At 40.7% G+C, this 14,976-nt stretch overlaps 2 protein-coding genes across 3 annotated transcripts in view; one reads left to right on the plus strand and one right to left on the minus strand.

Annotated features, from left to right (window-relative positions):
* Positions 1-14,084, plus strand: part of lipf (lipase, gastric) — a 49,662-nt gene extending 35,578 nt beyond the window's left edge. For both annotated transcript variants that reach the window (XM_041210501.1, XM_041210502.1), the window contains exons 9-11: positions 7,622-7,693; positions 8,168-8,239; positions 13,507-14,084. In XM_041210501.1, the coding sequence (XP_041066435.1) occupies positions 7,622-7,693; positions 8,168-8,239; positions 13,507-13,740 (378 nt within the window). In that variant the 3' untranslated portion in view covers positions 13,741-14,084. The remainder of the gene's footprint in view (positions 1-7,621; positions 7,694-8,167; positions 8,240-13,506) is intronic.
* Positions 1-14,976, minus strand: part of ankrd22 (ankyrin repeat domain 22) — a 63,769-nt gene that overhangs the window by 20,338 nt on the left and 28,455 nt on the right. The gene's annotated exons all lie outside the window — the stretch shown is intronic.

The following is a 14,976-nucleotide window of genomic DNA, read 5'->3' on the forward strand; positions in this document are numbered from 1 at the left end:
CCTTTTCAATACTTTTACTTTCAGCTTTTAAATTCCTTACAAGTTTACCCTCATACTCTATTTTTCCCTTGTTAATCAATCTCTTAGTTCTCTGCTGAATTCTAAACTGCTCCCAATCCTCAGGCTTGCTACTTTTTCTAGCAACTTTATATGACTCCTCTTTGGATTTAATACTATCCTTAATTTCTTTTGTTATCCATGTTTGGGCCAGTTTTCCTGTTGTGTTTTTGCACCAGAAAGGAATGTATAACTGTTGCAATGCATACATTCGTTCCTTAATTATTAGCCATTGTCTGTCCACCTATCATGCCTTTTTGATGAAGTTCCCCAATCTATCTTAGCCAACTCACGCCTCATACCTTCATAGTTTCCTTTAAGATTTAGGACCTTAGTTTCAGATCAGATGACTTCACTTTCCATCCTAATGAAAAATTCCATCATGTTATGGTCACTGTTCCCTAAAGGACCCCATACAAGAAGATTGTTAATTAAACCCTTCTCATTGCACAATACCAAATCTAGGATAGCCTGTTCCCCAGTTGGTTCCTCGACAACCTGGTCTAACAAACCGGCTCGTACATACCCATGATTACTGTAACCCTTGTTACGTGCATCTCTAGTTTCCTATTTAATATCGCCTCCTACCTTACCACCACTGTTTGGAGGCCTAGGGACAACTCCCACTAATGTTTTCCGCCCTTTGTTACTTCTTAGCTTCACCCAGACTAATTGATTCTACATCTAGATTTTTCTGAGCCAATATCATCTCTCATTTTCGCATTGGTTTCCTCCTGAACTAACAATGCCACGCGGCCTCCCTTTCTTTTTTGCCTGTCTATCCTGAATATTGAATACCCTTGGATATTCAGTTGCCAGCCTTGGTCAACCCTGCAGCCATGTCTCTCAAATCGCAATCATATCATACCCATTTACATCTATTTGCACTGTGAATTTGTCTACCTTATTGTGAATGCTCAGTGCTTTCAGATACTGTGCCTTTAGACTTGTCTTTTCAACATTTTTTGTACTATGGCCCAATTTGCAGCTAGCCTCTGTTTCCTCTGCCTTCCACTTTTACTTTCTATTTTCTGCCTTTCATTCTTATCTTTGCTTCCCTCTCTTATTTCTCCCTGCTCACGTTCCCACCCCCCTGCCAATCTAGTTTAAACCCTCCCCATAGTACTAGAGAATACACCTGCGAGGGTTTTGGTCCCCTTCCTGCTGGGGTGCAACCCGTCCAGCTTGTACAGACCCCATCTTCCCCAGAATCGGTCCAAATGCCTCAGGAATCTAAATTCCTCCCTCCTACACCGTCTCTCCAGCCATGCATTCATCTGGTCCAAGCTCCTATTCCTGATCTCGCTAGCACGTGGCGCTGGGAGTAAACCTGAGATTACTACCTTTGAGGTCCTGCTTTTTATTTAGCACCCTATATTCTGCTTTCAGGACTTCATCCCTGTTTGTACCTATGTCGTTGGTACTGATATGGACCACAGCCTCTGCCTGTTCACCCTCCTCCTTCACAACGTCCTGCAGCTGCTCAGTGACATCATTGATCCTGGCACCAGGGAGGCAACATACCATTCTGCATCACATCCACAGCCACAGAAACGTCTATCTGTTCCCCTTATAATAGAATCTTGTATCACTATTGCTCTCCCACTCTTTTTTTGCCCCCATCTGTGCAGCTGAGCCATTCACGGTGCCACAAACTTGGCTCTTGCTGCATTCCCCTGAGAAACAATCTCCCCCAGCAGTATCCAAAATGAAAAATCTGTTGGAGAGGGAGATGGACTCAGGGGACTCATACCACCTGCCTAATGTTTTTACTCTGTCTGGCGATCACCCATTCTCTTTCTGCCTGTGCACTCTTTACCTGCGGTGTGACCACCTCATTGTACGTGCTATTCATGAAGATCCCATCCTTGCGGACGCTCCACATTGACCCCAGGTGCAGCTCCAGCTCCAAAATACAGATTTTGAGTAGCTGCAGCTGGAGACACTTCTGTACACATGGCCGCCATGGACACTGGAAGTGTCCTGACTTCCCACATCATACAGGAGGAGCATTTTTCTTGGGTGAGCTGCTCTGCCATGGCTTACCCTTAAATTACTCCCTTTACTTTTATTTCCTCTAGTTTAGAGGATATTATGGACAGAAGAAATACTTAGCAGGTCTGACCTGGTACCAAGGTCGTCGCTCTTCTTACTTACTGAGGAAAGGTAGAAAATGAAAGGATCACCTCCTTGCCTCTCTCACCAAACTACAACTGATGCACTCTCATGCAGCCCAGAGCAGCACCCCAGTGTAGACAAAAGCAGCACTGTAGATGGCTTGATTTTATGCTGTCTGAATCTCGCTTCTGAAAACCTGTTTAAGCTAGTTAACTAATTTACTAGCTGAAGCTGCAAGCAGAACCATTATAAACCCCTGTTTTAAAGCTGGACTAAAACTCACCTTCTCCCAATCCTAAGAACAAGTCAGTTAGTTGCTAAATTAAATAAAGATTAGGCTTTAGATAGAAATTAACCCTTAAAAGTCCATCTCTCACCAAACTCCAGCCGAAGTACTTTAGATTTTTGAATATTATCGCTAAAACTACCTATTCCCACCTTTGTAACCCTGCATTATGCTCCAATGCTTCTGAAATCCTCATCCTACATAAATCTAGACTTGGTTAGTCTTAACACATTCTAGCTAGCTTTCCACATGCTATCTTCTGTAGGAACAGGAGTAGGCCATTTGGCCCCTTGAGTCTTCTCCTCTACTTAACTAGATCGTGGCTGATCTTCTACCTTAACGCCATCTTCCCGCACTTTCCCTGTCTCCATTGATGTCATTGGTATCTGGAAATCAGTAGACCTCTGCTTTGAACATACTCAATGACTGAGCCTCCACAGCTCTCTGGGGTAGAGAATTCCAAAGATTCACCACCCTCTGACTGAAGAAATTCCTCCTCATCTCAGTCCCAAATGGCCTCGGGTTCTAGATTCGCCCCACCCTCCTACAATCAGAGGAAACATCCTTTCTGCATCCACCATGTCAAGCCCTGGAAGAATTTTGTACACTTCAATGAGACCGCCTCTCAAACTCTAGAGAATACAGGCCCAGTCTCCTCATAGGACAAACCTGCCACTCAAGGGATTAGTCTGGTGAACCTTTGTTGCACTCCCTTTATAGCCAGTATATCCTTCCTTAGGTAAGGAGATCAAATTGCACACAATACCCTGTTGTCTCACCAAGGTTCTATACAACTGCAGCAAGACTTCCTTACTCTTATACTTGTGAAATCCCCTTGCAATAAAGGCCAACATTTCATTTGTCTTCCTAATTGCTTGTTGCACCCGCATGTTAGTTTTCATAGACTGATGAACGAGAACATCCAGTTCCCTTTGGACAACAACACTCCCCAATCTCGTCATTTAAAAAATATATACAGCAACTTGTTTTTCCTACCAAAGTAGATAACTTCACATTTTTCCACATTAAATTCCATCTGCCATGTTCTTGCCCACTCACTTAGTCTGTCTAAATCTCCTTGAAGCCTCTTTGCATCCTCCAACTCTCATTCCCACCAATTTTGTGTCATCAGAAAACTTGGAAACATTACATTTGGTCCACACATCCAAATCATTGATAAAGATTGTGACTAGCTGGGGTCCAAGCACTGATTCTTGTGGTACTCCACAGATCGCAGCCTGCCAACCTGAGAAGGGTCTGTTTATCCCTGCTCTTTGTTTTCTGTCCATTAACCAATCCTTAATCCATTCCAGTATGTTACCCCCAATCCCTGAGCTCTAATCTTGCTTACTAACAACCTGTGTGGGACTTTATCTTCTTCTGAAAATCAAATACACCACATCCACTGGTTGTCCCTTATCTGTTGTGCCAGTAACATCCTCAAAAAACTCCAATAGATTGTCAAACATGATTTCCCTTTCATAAATCCATGCTGACTCTGCCCAGTCTCACCATTATTCTTGAAGTGCCCAGTTATCACATCCTTTAGAATAGATTTGAGCATTTTCCCTACTACTAATGTCAGGCTGTAGTTCCCTCCTTTCTTAAATAGTGGGGTTACATTTGCCACTTTCCAATCTGCAGGCACCATTCTGGAATCTGTAGAATTTTGAAAGATGATCACTAATGCATGCACTATCTCTATAGCCACCTCTTTCAACACCCTGGGATGTAGATCATCAGGTCCAGGGGATTTGTCAACTTTCAGTCCATCTATTTCCCCAGTGCTACATTTTTACTCATACTAATTTCTTTTAGGTCCTCAATCTCACTGGTCCCTTAGCTGCCCAAACCTCAGAGAGGTTTCTATACCTCCTGCTGTGAAGACAGACACAAAGTATTTATTTAGTTTCTCTGCCATTTCCTTATTACCGATTATAAATTATCCATTTTCAGTCTGTAATAGGTCCACATTTGTCTTTACTAACCTTTTCCTTTCTACATACCTATAGAAGCTTTCACAGTCCATTTTATGTCCCTGCTAGTTTACTTTCATATTCTATTTTCCCTTTATCAATTTCTTGGTTCAACTTTGCTGAATTTTAAAATGATCCCAATCCTTAAGCTTACTACATGTTTTGGCAACTTTACGTCTCTTCCTTTGGTCTAATAGAATCCTTAATTTCTCCTGTTAGCCATGTTGCCTTTGGTTTTTTTGTTTCTTAAAGGAATGTAAATTTGTTGCAAATCATGTATTAGTTCTTTAAATGCTAGTCATTGCCCAACTACTGTCATACCTTTTAAGATATTTCCTAAATCTATTTCAGCCAACTTGCCCCTCATAACTTCGTAATTTCCTTTATTTAGACTAAAGATTGAACTATATCACTTTCAAAAGTTCATGTAAAATTCTCTATTATGGTCACTCTTCCCTAAAGGCTCCTTTACAACAAGATTATTAATTAGCCCTTTCTCATTGCACAATATTGGATCTAAAATAGCCTGTTCTCTAGTTGGTTCCTCAACGTACTGTTCTAGAAAGCCATCACGTATACATATAGGAATCCGTCATCCTCAGCATTAGTGCTAATTAGATTTACCCAGTCTATATGTAGATTGAAGTCCCCCATAATTATTGTATTTCTTACATGCACTGCTAATTTCCCGATTTATACCATGCTTTGCATTACCACACAACATTTGATGGCCTATAAACAACTCCTTCCAAAGTTTGCTGCCCCTTGCTATTTCTTAGCAACACCCAAACTGATTCTACATCTTGATCTTCCATTCTAAGATCCTCCCTCACTAATGTACTGATCCCATCCTTTATTAACAGTGCGACCCCACCTCCTTTTCTTTTTTGTCTATCCTTCCTAAATGCTAAATACCCTTGAACTTTCAGCTCTCAGCCTTGGTCACCCTGCAGCCGTGTCTCCATAATGGCAATTAGATCATACCTGTTTATTTCTATTTGTGCTGTCAGTTCATCTACCTTGGTCGAGTGCATTGAATTCTGTCTTATTATTTTCACAATCTCTAGCCTTAACTGCTGGTGCACTCATATTTGTATGCTCTGTCCCTTCCAGACACATGCTGATAACCATTTCCCTTGCTATACTGCTCTCACCTTCTCCCCTCTCTTCAGTTTATCATTCCTTCCCTCACCCCCTCTATTTAGTTTAAAGCCCTTTCTACTGACTTATATGACTCGTCAAATCACTGGTCCCTGCACAGCTGAGGTGAAGACTGTCCCAACAGTATAGTCCCCACTTTCCTCAATACTGATGCCAGTACCCCAGGAAACGAAACCCATTTCTCTCATGCCGGTCTTGAAGTCACATATTTAACTCTCTCATCTTATTTGCCCTATGCCAACTTGCTCTTGGCTCAGGTAATAATCCAGAGATTATTACCTTTGAAGTTCTGATTTTTAATTTAGCCCATAGCTGTTCATACTCTCTAAACAGAACATCTTTTCTCATTCTGTCTGTCATTGGTACCTACGTGAACCATGATAATTGGATCTTCCCCACATCCACTGCAAGTTCCACTCCAGTGCAGAACAGATGACCTGAACCCTGGCACCAGGCAGACAACACAGCCTTCTGGACTCTCGATTGCAGCTGCAGAGAACTGCGCCTATCTCCCTCACTGTACTGTCCCCTACTACCACTACATTCTTGTTAGCTTTCCCCGCTTGAATAGCTTCCTGTACCATGGTGCTATGGTTCATTTGCTTATCACGCTGCAGACCCCACTCTTGTCCATACAGGTTGTAAGTACTCTGAACTGTTGGACAGTTGCAAGGTCTGAGATTCCTCCACTTCGACCTTCTCGATCCCCTTACCTGCCTCACTTGCGGTCACACCCTCCCTGACCATTGATTAAAACAGTAGATCCTACACCCTAAGGGGTGTGACCGGCTCCTGAAACATTGTCCAGGTGATATTCCCCTTCCCCAATCTACTTGTGTTGCAGTGTTCGCAGCTCGACCTCCAGCTCAATGACTCTGAGCCGAAACTCCTCAAGCTGCAGACACTTAACTGCAGGCGTGTTTGCCCAGGATCACATATCCAGGAGCTCCCCCATCCTGCAGTTGCAAGCAGATCACCTGCCCTGCCATCCTCATTGTTCTTAATTAACTAATTATTTTCTTAATCTTGAATTAAATTAATGCCTCCTCTCTCCATCATTTACTGCACTAATTTAATCCAATAAACGCTATTAGTTAAGAATAAAAGAAATGATGGACTTACTTTCTTACTTCCTTTCTGTTAATGTTTCTAAATTAATTATAAGGTGGGTTCTTTGGGGTTATTTAGAAGTTTATGTTTCTCTTTACAGACAGTTCCTAACAGCAGTCACTCAACCAATTGACTTACAGCTTTCTTGTGAGGTGGCTGTTTGAATTTTATTTCTCTGTTTCAATCTCAGCATGCACTGGAAGCTGAAGCTGATCTTTGTCACCCTGCTGCTCTTGCTGATTCTCGCCTCTTAGACTAAGCCCTCGCCTTCCCTGCCCATGCTCTTTGTAGCCCCGCTGCTCTTGCTGATTCTTGCCTCTTAGACTGGAAACTTGAAGTCATCCAAAATTCTGGTGTGTCCTGACTCGCAGTAAGTCTTATTCACCCATCACCCTGTGCTTGCTGACCTAAATTAATTCCTGGTATTGGCTGGTAAACCTCGATTTTAAAATTCTCATCCATGTTTTCACATCCTTCCATGACCTCACCCTACTCTATCTCTGTAATCTCCTCCAGCCCCACAACCCACCAAGACATCTACATGCTTCTTGGACATCCCCAATTTTAATCGCTCCAACATTGGTAGCTGTGTCTTCAGCTGCCTGAGCTCTAAGTGCTGGAACTCCCCTCTAAACCCCTCTACTTCCTTTCCTTTATAATTTGTTTTCCTCCTTTTAAGATGCTCCTCAAAATCTTCCACTTGATCAAACTTTAGGCTAGTCAAATATTGCCTTACGTGACTTGGTGTCATATCTTGTTTCATAATTTATCTTGGAACGTTTCATTACATTAAAGGTGCTATATAAGTACAAGTTGTTTCTATAATTGTAAACAAAAATGTGTTTTATACATTTTCATAATGGTGCTAAACATTTAAAGGACTAATTTTTCAATATTTCAAATATGTTTCCAGAGCAGAGTACCAGTCTACTCAGCACACTGTCCTGCTGGGACTTCTGTACAAAACGTTCTTCATTGGAGTCAGGTACAGCCTCTATGTCTCATCAGTATCTTTGTTTAGTCAAACTTATTTCTATTAAAAACAAAAACAAAAATACATGGAAAAACTCAGCAGGTCTGGCAGCATCTGCGGAGAGGAGCACAGTTAACGTTTTGAGTCCGAATGACCCTTCAACAGAACAGTTCTGTTGAAGGGTCATTCAGACTCGAAACGTTAACTGTGTTCCTCTCCGCAGATGCTGCCAGACCTGCTAAGTTTTTCCAGGTATTTTTGTTTTTGTTTTGGATTTCCAGCATCCGCAGTTTTTTGCTTTTATTTCTATTAAAATTGTGTTCACTTTTTTAAAAGTGGAGCTCTTCTGTAAAAGTTAACATGCAGTAATGGTGTAAGCCCTTACAATGTGGCAACAGTTTAAAGACATATTGGGTTATGTTTGTGCACTTCTAACAGGTTGAGTTGGAAACAATCTTTTGATTATGCATTTATTATATTCTTCAGGCTGTGAAAGGAGGACATTTTCAGGCTTTTGACTGGGGTTCATATATAAAAAACATGGTTCATTATAATCAGGTATAGTACAAGAAATTGCTTGAGAAAAATTGATATGTATTTATATATGCTTTATCCTACATTTCTTGCAAACTGATTCTGGTCATCTATACATATACATTTTCACTTTGGATATTGTGAATTAAAAGACAGTAAAACTGCTGAAGGAATTGGTAAACAAAACAATTCCTTCACATAGCAATTTAGTTTTACAGTTTGTGGGAAAACACAAGAAATGAGAAGCAACCACAGAGAGACGATTATTAAAACCTTGTCACCATTATGCACGTCAGTACTGTTACAGGACAACTGACAAGGCAGAAAATAGGAGTGAGGATTTCCCTTTTGGTAAATGGGCTTGTTTTGATTTCTTCTAATTTCCAGGAATTGGATAAAATGTTCTAGGCAGGGGAGAGAAAGAACATATCAGACTTTCCACTTGGAATGTGATCTTATTGTGCTGAATTATTGATTGATGGGGGATGGGGGGTACAACAGTGGTACAGATGGAGGAGGGTGGGGTAAAGCCACTGCTTGATGAAATGATGCTGTCCCTTTGTACAATTACCTATGGAATTTGAAGAATCAGAATTATTCCATCTTTGAGTAGTCATTTTACAATGAAAAGTAGCTTTCCTATTGTGAAAATTATTCACTGAATTTAATACTCTACTGTTTTAATTTAATACACTTAGACCTGTTTGAAAAACTCAATTACCATACTTTGAACCAAATCTAATTTTCCCCTCACCTAGCTTCCTTTTATTATGATCCTCTTACCAATCTTGTTTACCCTGCAGAACTTGTTTTTCATATGGTATTGTTAATATCTCAGTAGAGACCAATAACATTTTTTAAAAATATCAGAAATCCTACTTATTTACTAAAGAATGAAGTTGCAAGATTCCAAAGTTTAGAACAGAAGATTTTTTACTATACAAAAAGCAAACACCAAATACTATATTATATAACCTTCTATATTCTAAAGCCCAGAATCAATATAAGTTAAACATGAATTAACAAGCAAATTGCAGTGGGTTATAAACTATAAGTGACACATTAAATGACAGAGAAAACTAAGTCTTACGAATTGACTCTGCAGTGTACCAGTATATACCTTATCAATCTCGGTCAAAAAGTCTTTCAAATCTTGTCTTCCTTGCGAAGACATTCAGCTCCTCTCCTTCTAGGATCTAGCCTGATCCCCACAACCAACCTGAGTTCCACGGGCATGGTTTTCACTGAAAATGCCAAAAGTCTTGCAGAACCACCTCAACTCTGTCTGGATGGTGTAGATCCACCAATGTTACCATCAAGTAACAAAAACAACTGCACCAAATATATATTTGCCTGTTCTCAGCTGCTGGATCGAGCTCCTCCATACTTCAGCCTGCCTGCAATGCATCACTGGACTCATCAATCTCTGAGCTTGGAGGGCTCTGTGCCCTTTTATATGCAGGTATGAGCCATTTCCACCAAATGGCGGATTTCCAATGTTGGGGTTTCAGAAATTCATCGTGACATCTTCCTTTTCGACTTTCAGACAGCTTTAAAAACAAAATTGGAACTGCCAATTTCACTGACAGTTGCTGCGAGTAGGAACTGCTGCTTCCAACCTTCGGGTAGCTTTGTGGTTTACTGGCGAGCCTTTAAGAGAAGACTCGGAACTGACAGTTTGTAAAGCCTGCTGAAAAACCGTGAAGCTACCTGAAGGTTGGAAGCGGCAGTTCCCATTCATGGTAACTTGTCAATTTTCTTTTTAAAAGTTAGTTGTCAGTTAAATTAACAATTGCTGAACGCAGGAACAGATCACTGTTAGGACCAATGCAGTTGGTAAAGCAGAGTTATTTAAAATTCCCAGAGGGAAACTTTAAACAACTGTCCTAACCAATAATTTTAACTGTTATGTTTGAGATGCGAAACTAAACTCAGGAGTCAGACCATTAGTTCTCGAGGTTTTACATTAAACTAAATTAAACATTTTATTAATTTATACTGGTTAAAATATATATACACATGACTACAAATTACTACTATCATAACGTTTAACAAATTCCCAAACTAATCTTCATTAAGCAGCCCATAGACTTAACCAAACACTAGGCAAAGCATTCTCACTTTACGAATTCAAAATGAGGTTCTTTTCACTGTGGAGCCAGTTGGAGGCTTGCACCTGCCTTTTGATCTTACATTGCCTCTGCCTGCACACACGAAAACTACTGAAGTTATACCTACCGCCACTGATTGAATTCAAATTTTCAGTGTCTTACCAGTCTCTTTGAACTTTATATTTTAACAATGAAACCCTTTCATAATATCAATTTTATTAGTAATATAAGTATATTGCTTGTTAGCTGCTACAAAGGGGTCAAGTTTTCACCCCACTTCTTGAATGCTCTATTCAAAAAATGCAACTGCACACTACCTCTCTGTTTACATCTCAAATTAGTACATCAAAGCACCCAGACTAGCTGGCTTTAATCCAATTAAGAGATACCCACAGATTAAACCTCTATTTTAAAAGAAAAATATTTTTCAAAATATTATATACATTAATAGCTTTGTGATACCACAGAGCAGTGATTAGAGGAGGAGGTAGCGCAGGAAAGACAGAGTTGCTCCTCCGTTCACAGATTTTGTCTGTCCCATGCTGGTATATTTTTCACTCAGTCTCAGTCTCACTAGAAGTTTTGGTTTCCTTAGAAACTGGGAGGGTCAGTTTCCTCTTTAGACCCCCTTTTTTGTTTCCTTTTTCAGTATGTGTCCATCTTTTAAGAAAAATACAAGCTTTGAAATCACAGATTCATCACAGTATATTCAGGCATCCTTTGTTTTTTTCCTGAAACCTAAGTGGGAAGTGAATATTAATTTACCTCAGGAGGACAGCATTCCTCAATTCTAATCAAAACATTAACATGAAAGTGTCACTTCAGTGTAAAAACCCAAAAACAGGAATTGGGGATTGGAGTGAAGCACATAAATGAAGGATCCCAATTAAGCGTGAATCATAAATTTACATTTTTTTTCTTTATTCTTTCATGGAATGTGAGTGTCACTGGCAAAGCTAGTGCTTGTTGTCCTTGAACATATGAGTTAGAAGCAGGGGGAGCCCACTTGGTCCTTGGAGCCTGCTGCACCATTAAGAGCATGGCTGATCTGACTGTAACCTCTTGCCTATCCCCAATAACCTTTCACCCCCTTGTTAATAAAGAATCTATCTACCTCTGCCTTGGAAACGTTCAAAGACTCTGCTTCCACTGCCTTTTGAGGAAGGGAGTTCCAAAGATTCTCTGCGCTCTGAGAAAAAATGTCTTCTCATCTGAACCTGCTTGCTAGGCTATTTCAAAGGGCAGTTAAGAGTCAACCACAGTATTGTGGGTCTGGAGTCACATGTAGGCTTGATCAGGTAAGGAGGGTGGATTTCCTTCTCTAAAGGATATTAGTGAACCAATGTGGTTTTACAACAATCGCTGATAGTTTCATGGTCATCATGACTGAGTCTAGTTTTCAATTCCAGATTTATTAACTGAATTTAAATGTCACCAGCTGCCTTGGTGGGATTTCAACCCACAGCATTAGCCTGGGCCTCTGGATTACTAGTCCAGTGACGTTACCCCTACACCGCCATCTCCCTGCCATTCCTCCCATTTGTACACTCAATGTTGCTATGATTGATTGGATTGTTTATTATGGTTCTAGGTTGAATTAGACTCAGACCTGTTTGCTCACATTTTATTGTTTTCTGTTTCCCAGTGCATAGCCTAACTTTGTAATATACACATTTAAATGGTGGGCAAGAAACTGGTAAATTGCTCATCAGCAGGCATTCTTTTGTTATAATGTTCCAAATAACAGTCAAACATTTTGGAAGATATGTCCTCCATAATAAGGACTATACATTCAGATAACAATACAGACCACTTAAATCTGATAACATCTGATCATGAGAAATCAGCTGGATGCTGGTTGGCTAGTGGAAGGTGAAGTGCCAGTACATCTCCAGGAATTGGAATCCTCTCCTGAACAGGATTTCACTGAAAGTCGCTGCAGTGATTTTTAAAAAAAATAATTTTGTTGGATTTTGATGCTCATTTGTAATATTGAAGGGCCCTTAAGATGGAAGAAATGCAATATTCTGTAAATCCTGATACTGTTGGAACATTGACAGAAACTCTGCCACCACCACCCCCCTGCCCTCCATCTCATCAACTACAGATGAACTTGGATTTACACAGCATGTATCACATTACCCTGTCCTCAGAACTATCCCACATGCACTGAATTACATTTAAAGTAGTCAATATGTGCAAGTAAATATGGCAGCCATTTTGAACACAGCGAGGTTCTTCAGAAGGTCATATGGACTCGAAATATTAACCCTGATTCTCTCACCGCAGATGCTGCTAGACCTGCTGAGTTTTTCTTTGTTTTTGTTTCAGATTTCGAGCACCTGCAGTATTTTGCTTTTATCTTAGTGTGGGTGGAGCTTTAGTACCTAAAACTGCATTTTCAACTTGTAATCTGCTGATTTGAGCTCTTCCCACAGAACAGCAACCATAGTCAAAGATAGCATTTCTTAGCATTCCTGGTGTCATTCTTTTGTTTAAATTAGATGGCAAGTTTTCCAACCCAAAAGTTTAATATTGTCCTAAAGTTCACTCGGGACTTAATTGTTTTCACACATCATCGTGGTCAGTTGCAGAGTCAAACGAGCAGCTATGCTGTCTTGATGAGTTTGTACAAATCTCACTAAAAATAGCACGAGACAACAAAGAAAAACAGTAATTTAGACAATAGAAAGATCTAGTACTGTATTCAGACTCTACACACATCTGAGCTAATTTAATTTTTAGAAATCTTGCTGTGGGCAGGATCTGTAAGTTCCCCACCCATGGCTTAGAGTCAATCGGGTGCTTAATTGGTGTTTGTAACAGTCTTATTAACCAAAGCAAACATGTGAACTGTTCTAATGAACATTAATATTAAATTCAGATATACATGGAATTTGACTAGATATGGATTCATAAGTATTGATTTTGCTCATTAATTTTGATCCCACTTGCTCTCGTTTACTTCATTTTTGTGCATGAGAGTTGGATAAGTAGCCTGTTTCCAATTTCACCTCTAAGTTTGTTTGGAATCGGAGGTAGACATGAATATTCCAGGGATAAATCCTTCTTCCTGTTCTTCAGCAACACAGACTAGGAATGCAGTAACAAACACATTTTAATGTTTTAAGCACCTTAGCTAAATTCCAAAGCTCTAATTTTGTTTTTTTTTTGCTCCAGACTAAACCACCACTATACTACGCAAAATCAATGCCTGTCCCCACAGCTCTCTGGTCAGGCGGAAATGATTGGCTAGCTGATCCCCAGGATGTGGATATGTTGTTGAAACAAATGCCCAATCTTATTTACTACAAGGTGATCCCTGATTGGGAACATCTGGATTTCATCTGGGGTCTGGATGCTCCAGAGCGCATGTACTACGACATCATTAGTCTCATGAGAAAGTATCAGTGAGTTGGGGACAGTCTGTGATAAACCATTTTAAAACTGGAGTTAATGGATACTCCTTTCAAGAGTTGCTTTTCTTATCTTTTCCCTTTTACAATTGCGTTATATGGATCTTAGATGGTCTTAATTGATTCCTAAAAAGAGATAATATACCAGATTTAATTGATTAAAGCATAGCATTTTGTTGCCCAGATTGTGCCTGAGCCCTGTCTTTAAGTAAGTGAGTGATAGACTGTCCACCAATATCCATTACAAGCCTACTGACTCCCACAGCTACCTCGACTACAGCTCCTCACACCCCACTTCCTATAAGGGCTTCATCCCAATCTCTCAGTTCCTTTGCCTCCGACGCATCTGTTCTGATGATGCCACTTTCAAAAACAGTTCCTCTGATATGTCCTCCTTCTTCCTTAACCGAGGTTTTCCACCCACAGTGGTTGACAGGGCCCTCAACCGTGTCCAGCCCATCTCCCGCGCATCCGTCCTCACACCTTCTTCTCCCTCCCAGAAACATGATAGGGTCCCCCTTGTCCTCACTTATCACCCCACCAGCCTTTGCATTCATAGGATCATCCTCCGCCATTTCCGCCAACTCCAGCATGATGCCACCACCAAACACATCTTCCCTTCACAACCCCCAGCCGGTGGCATTCCGCAGGGATTGTTCCCTCCAGGACACCCTGGTCCACTCCTCCATCATCCCCTACACCTCAAACCCCTCCCACGGCACCTTCCCATGCAAACGCAGAAGGTGCAACACCTGCCCCTTTACTTCCCCTCTCCTCACCGTCCAAGAGCCCAAACACTCCTTTCAAGTGAAGCAACATTTCACTTGCACTTCCCTCAATTTAGTATGCTGGATTCGTTGCTCCCAATGCGGTTTCCTCTACATTGGAGAGAGGCACTTTATAGCCTTCCAGACTGAATATTGAGTTCAACAATTTTAGATCATGAACTCTCTCCTCCATCCCCACCTCCTTTCCGATTTCTCCCCCCACTTTTTTTCCAATAATTTATATAGATTTTTATTTTCCCACCTGTTTCCATTATTTTTAAATGTATTTCCATCCATTGTTTTATCTCTACCTTTTAGCCTTTTTTGATTCCTTCACCCCACCCCCACTAGGGCCATCTGTACCTTGCTTGTCCTGCTTTCTACCCTTAATTAGCACATTCCTTAGATAATATCACCACTTTCAACACCTCTTTGTCCTTTTGTTTGGGACATCTTTCCGTTATCTC

The sequence above is a fragment of the Carcharodon carcharias genome, chromosome 17 (assembly GCF_017639515.1).
Source record: "Carcharodon carcharias isolate sCarCar2 chromosome 17, sCarCar2.pri, whole genome shotgun sequence".
Classification (NCBI taxonomy): domain Eukaryota; kingdom Metazoa; phylum Chordata; class Chondrichthyes; order Lamniformes; family Lamnidae; genus Carcharodon; species Carcharodon carcharias.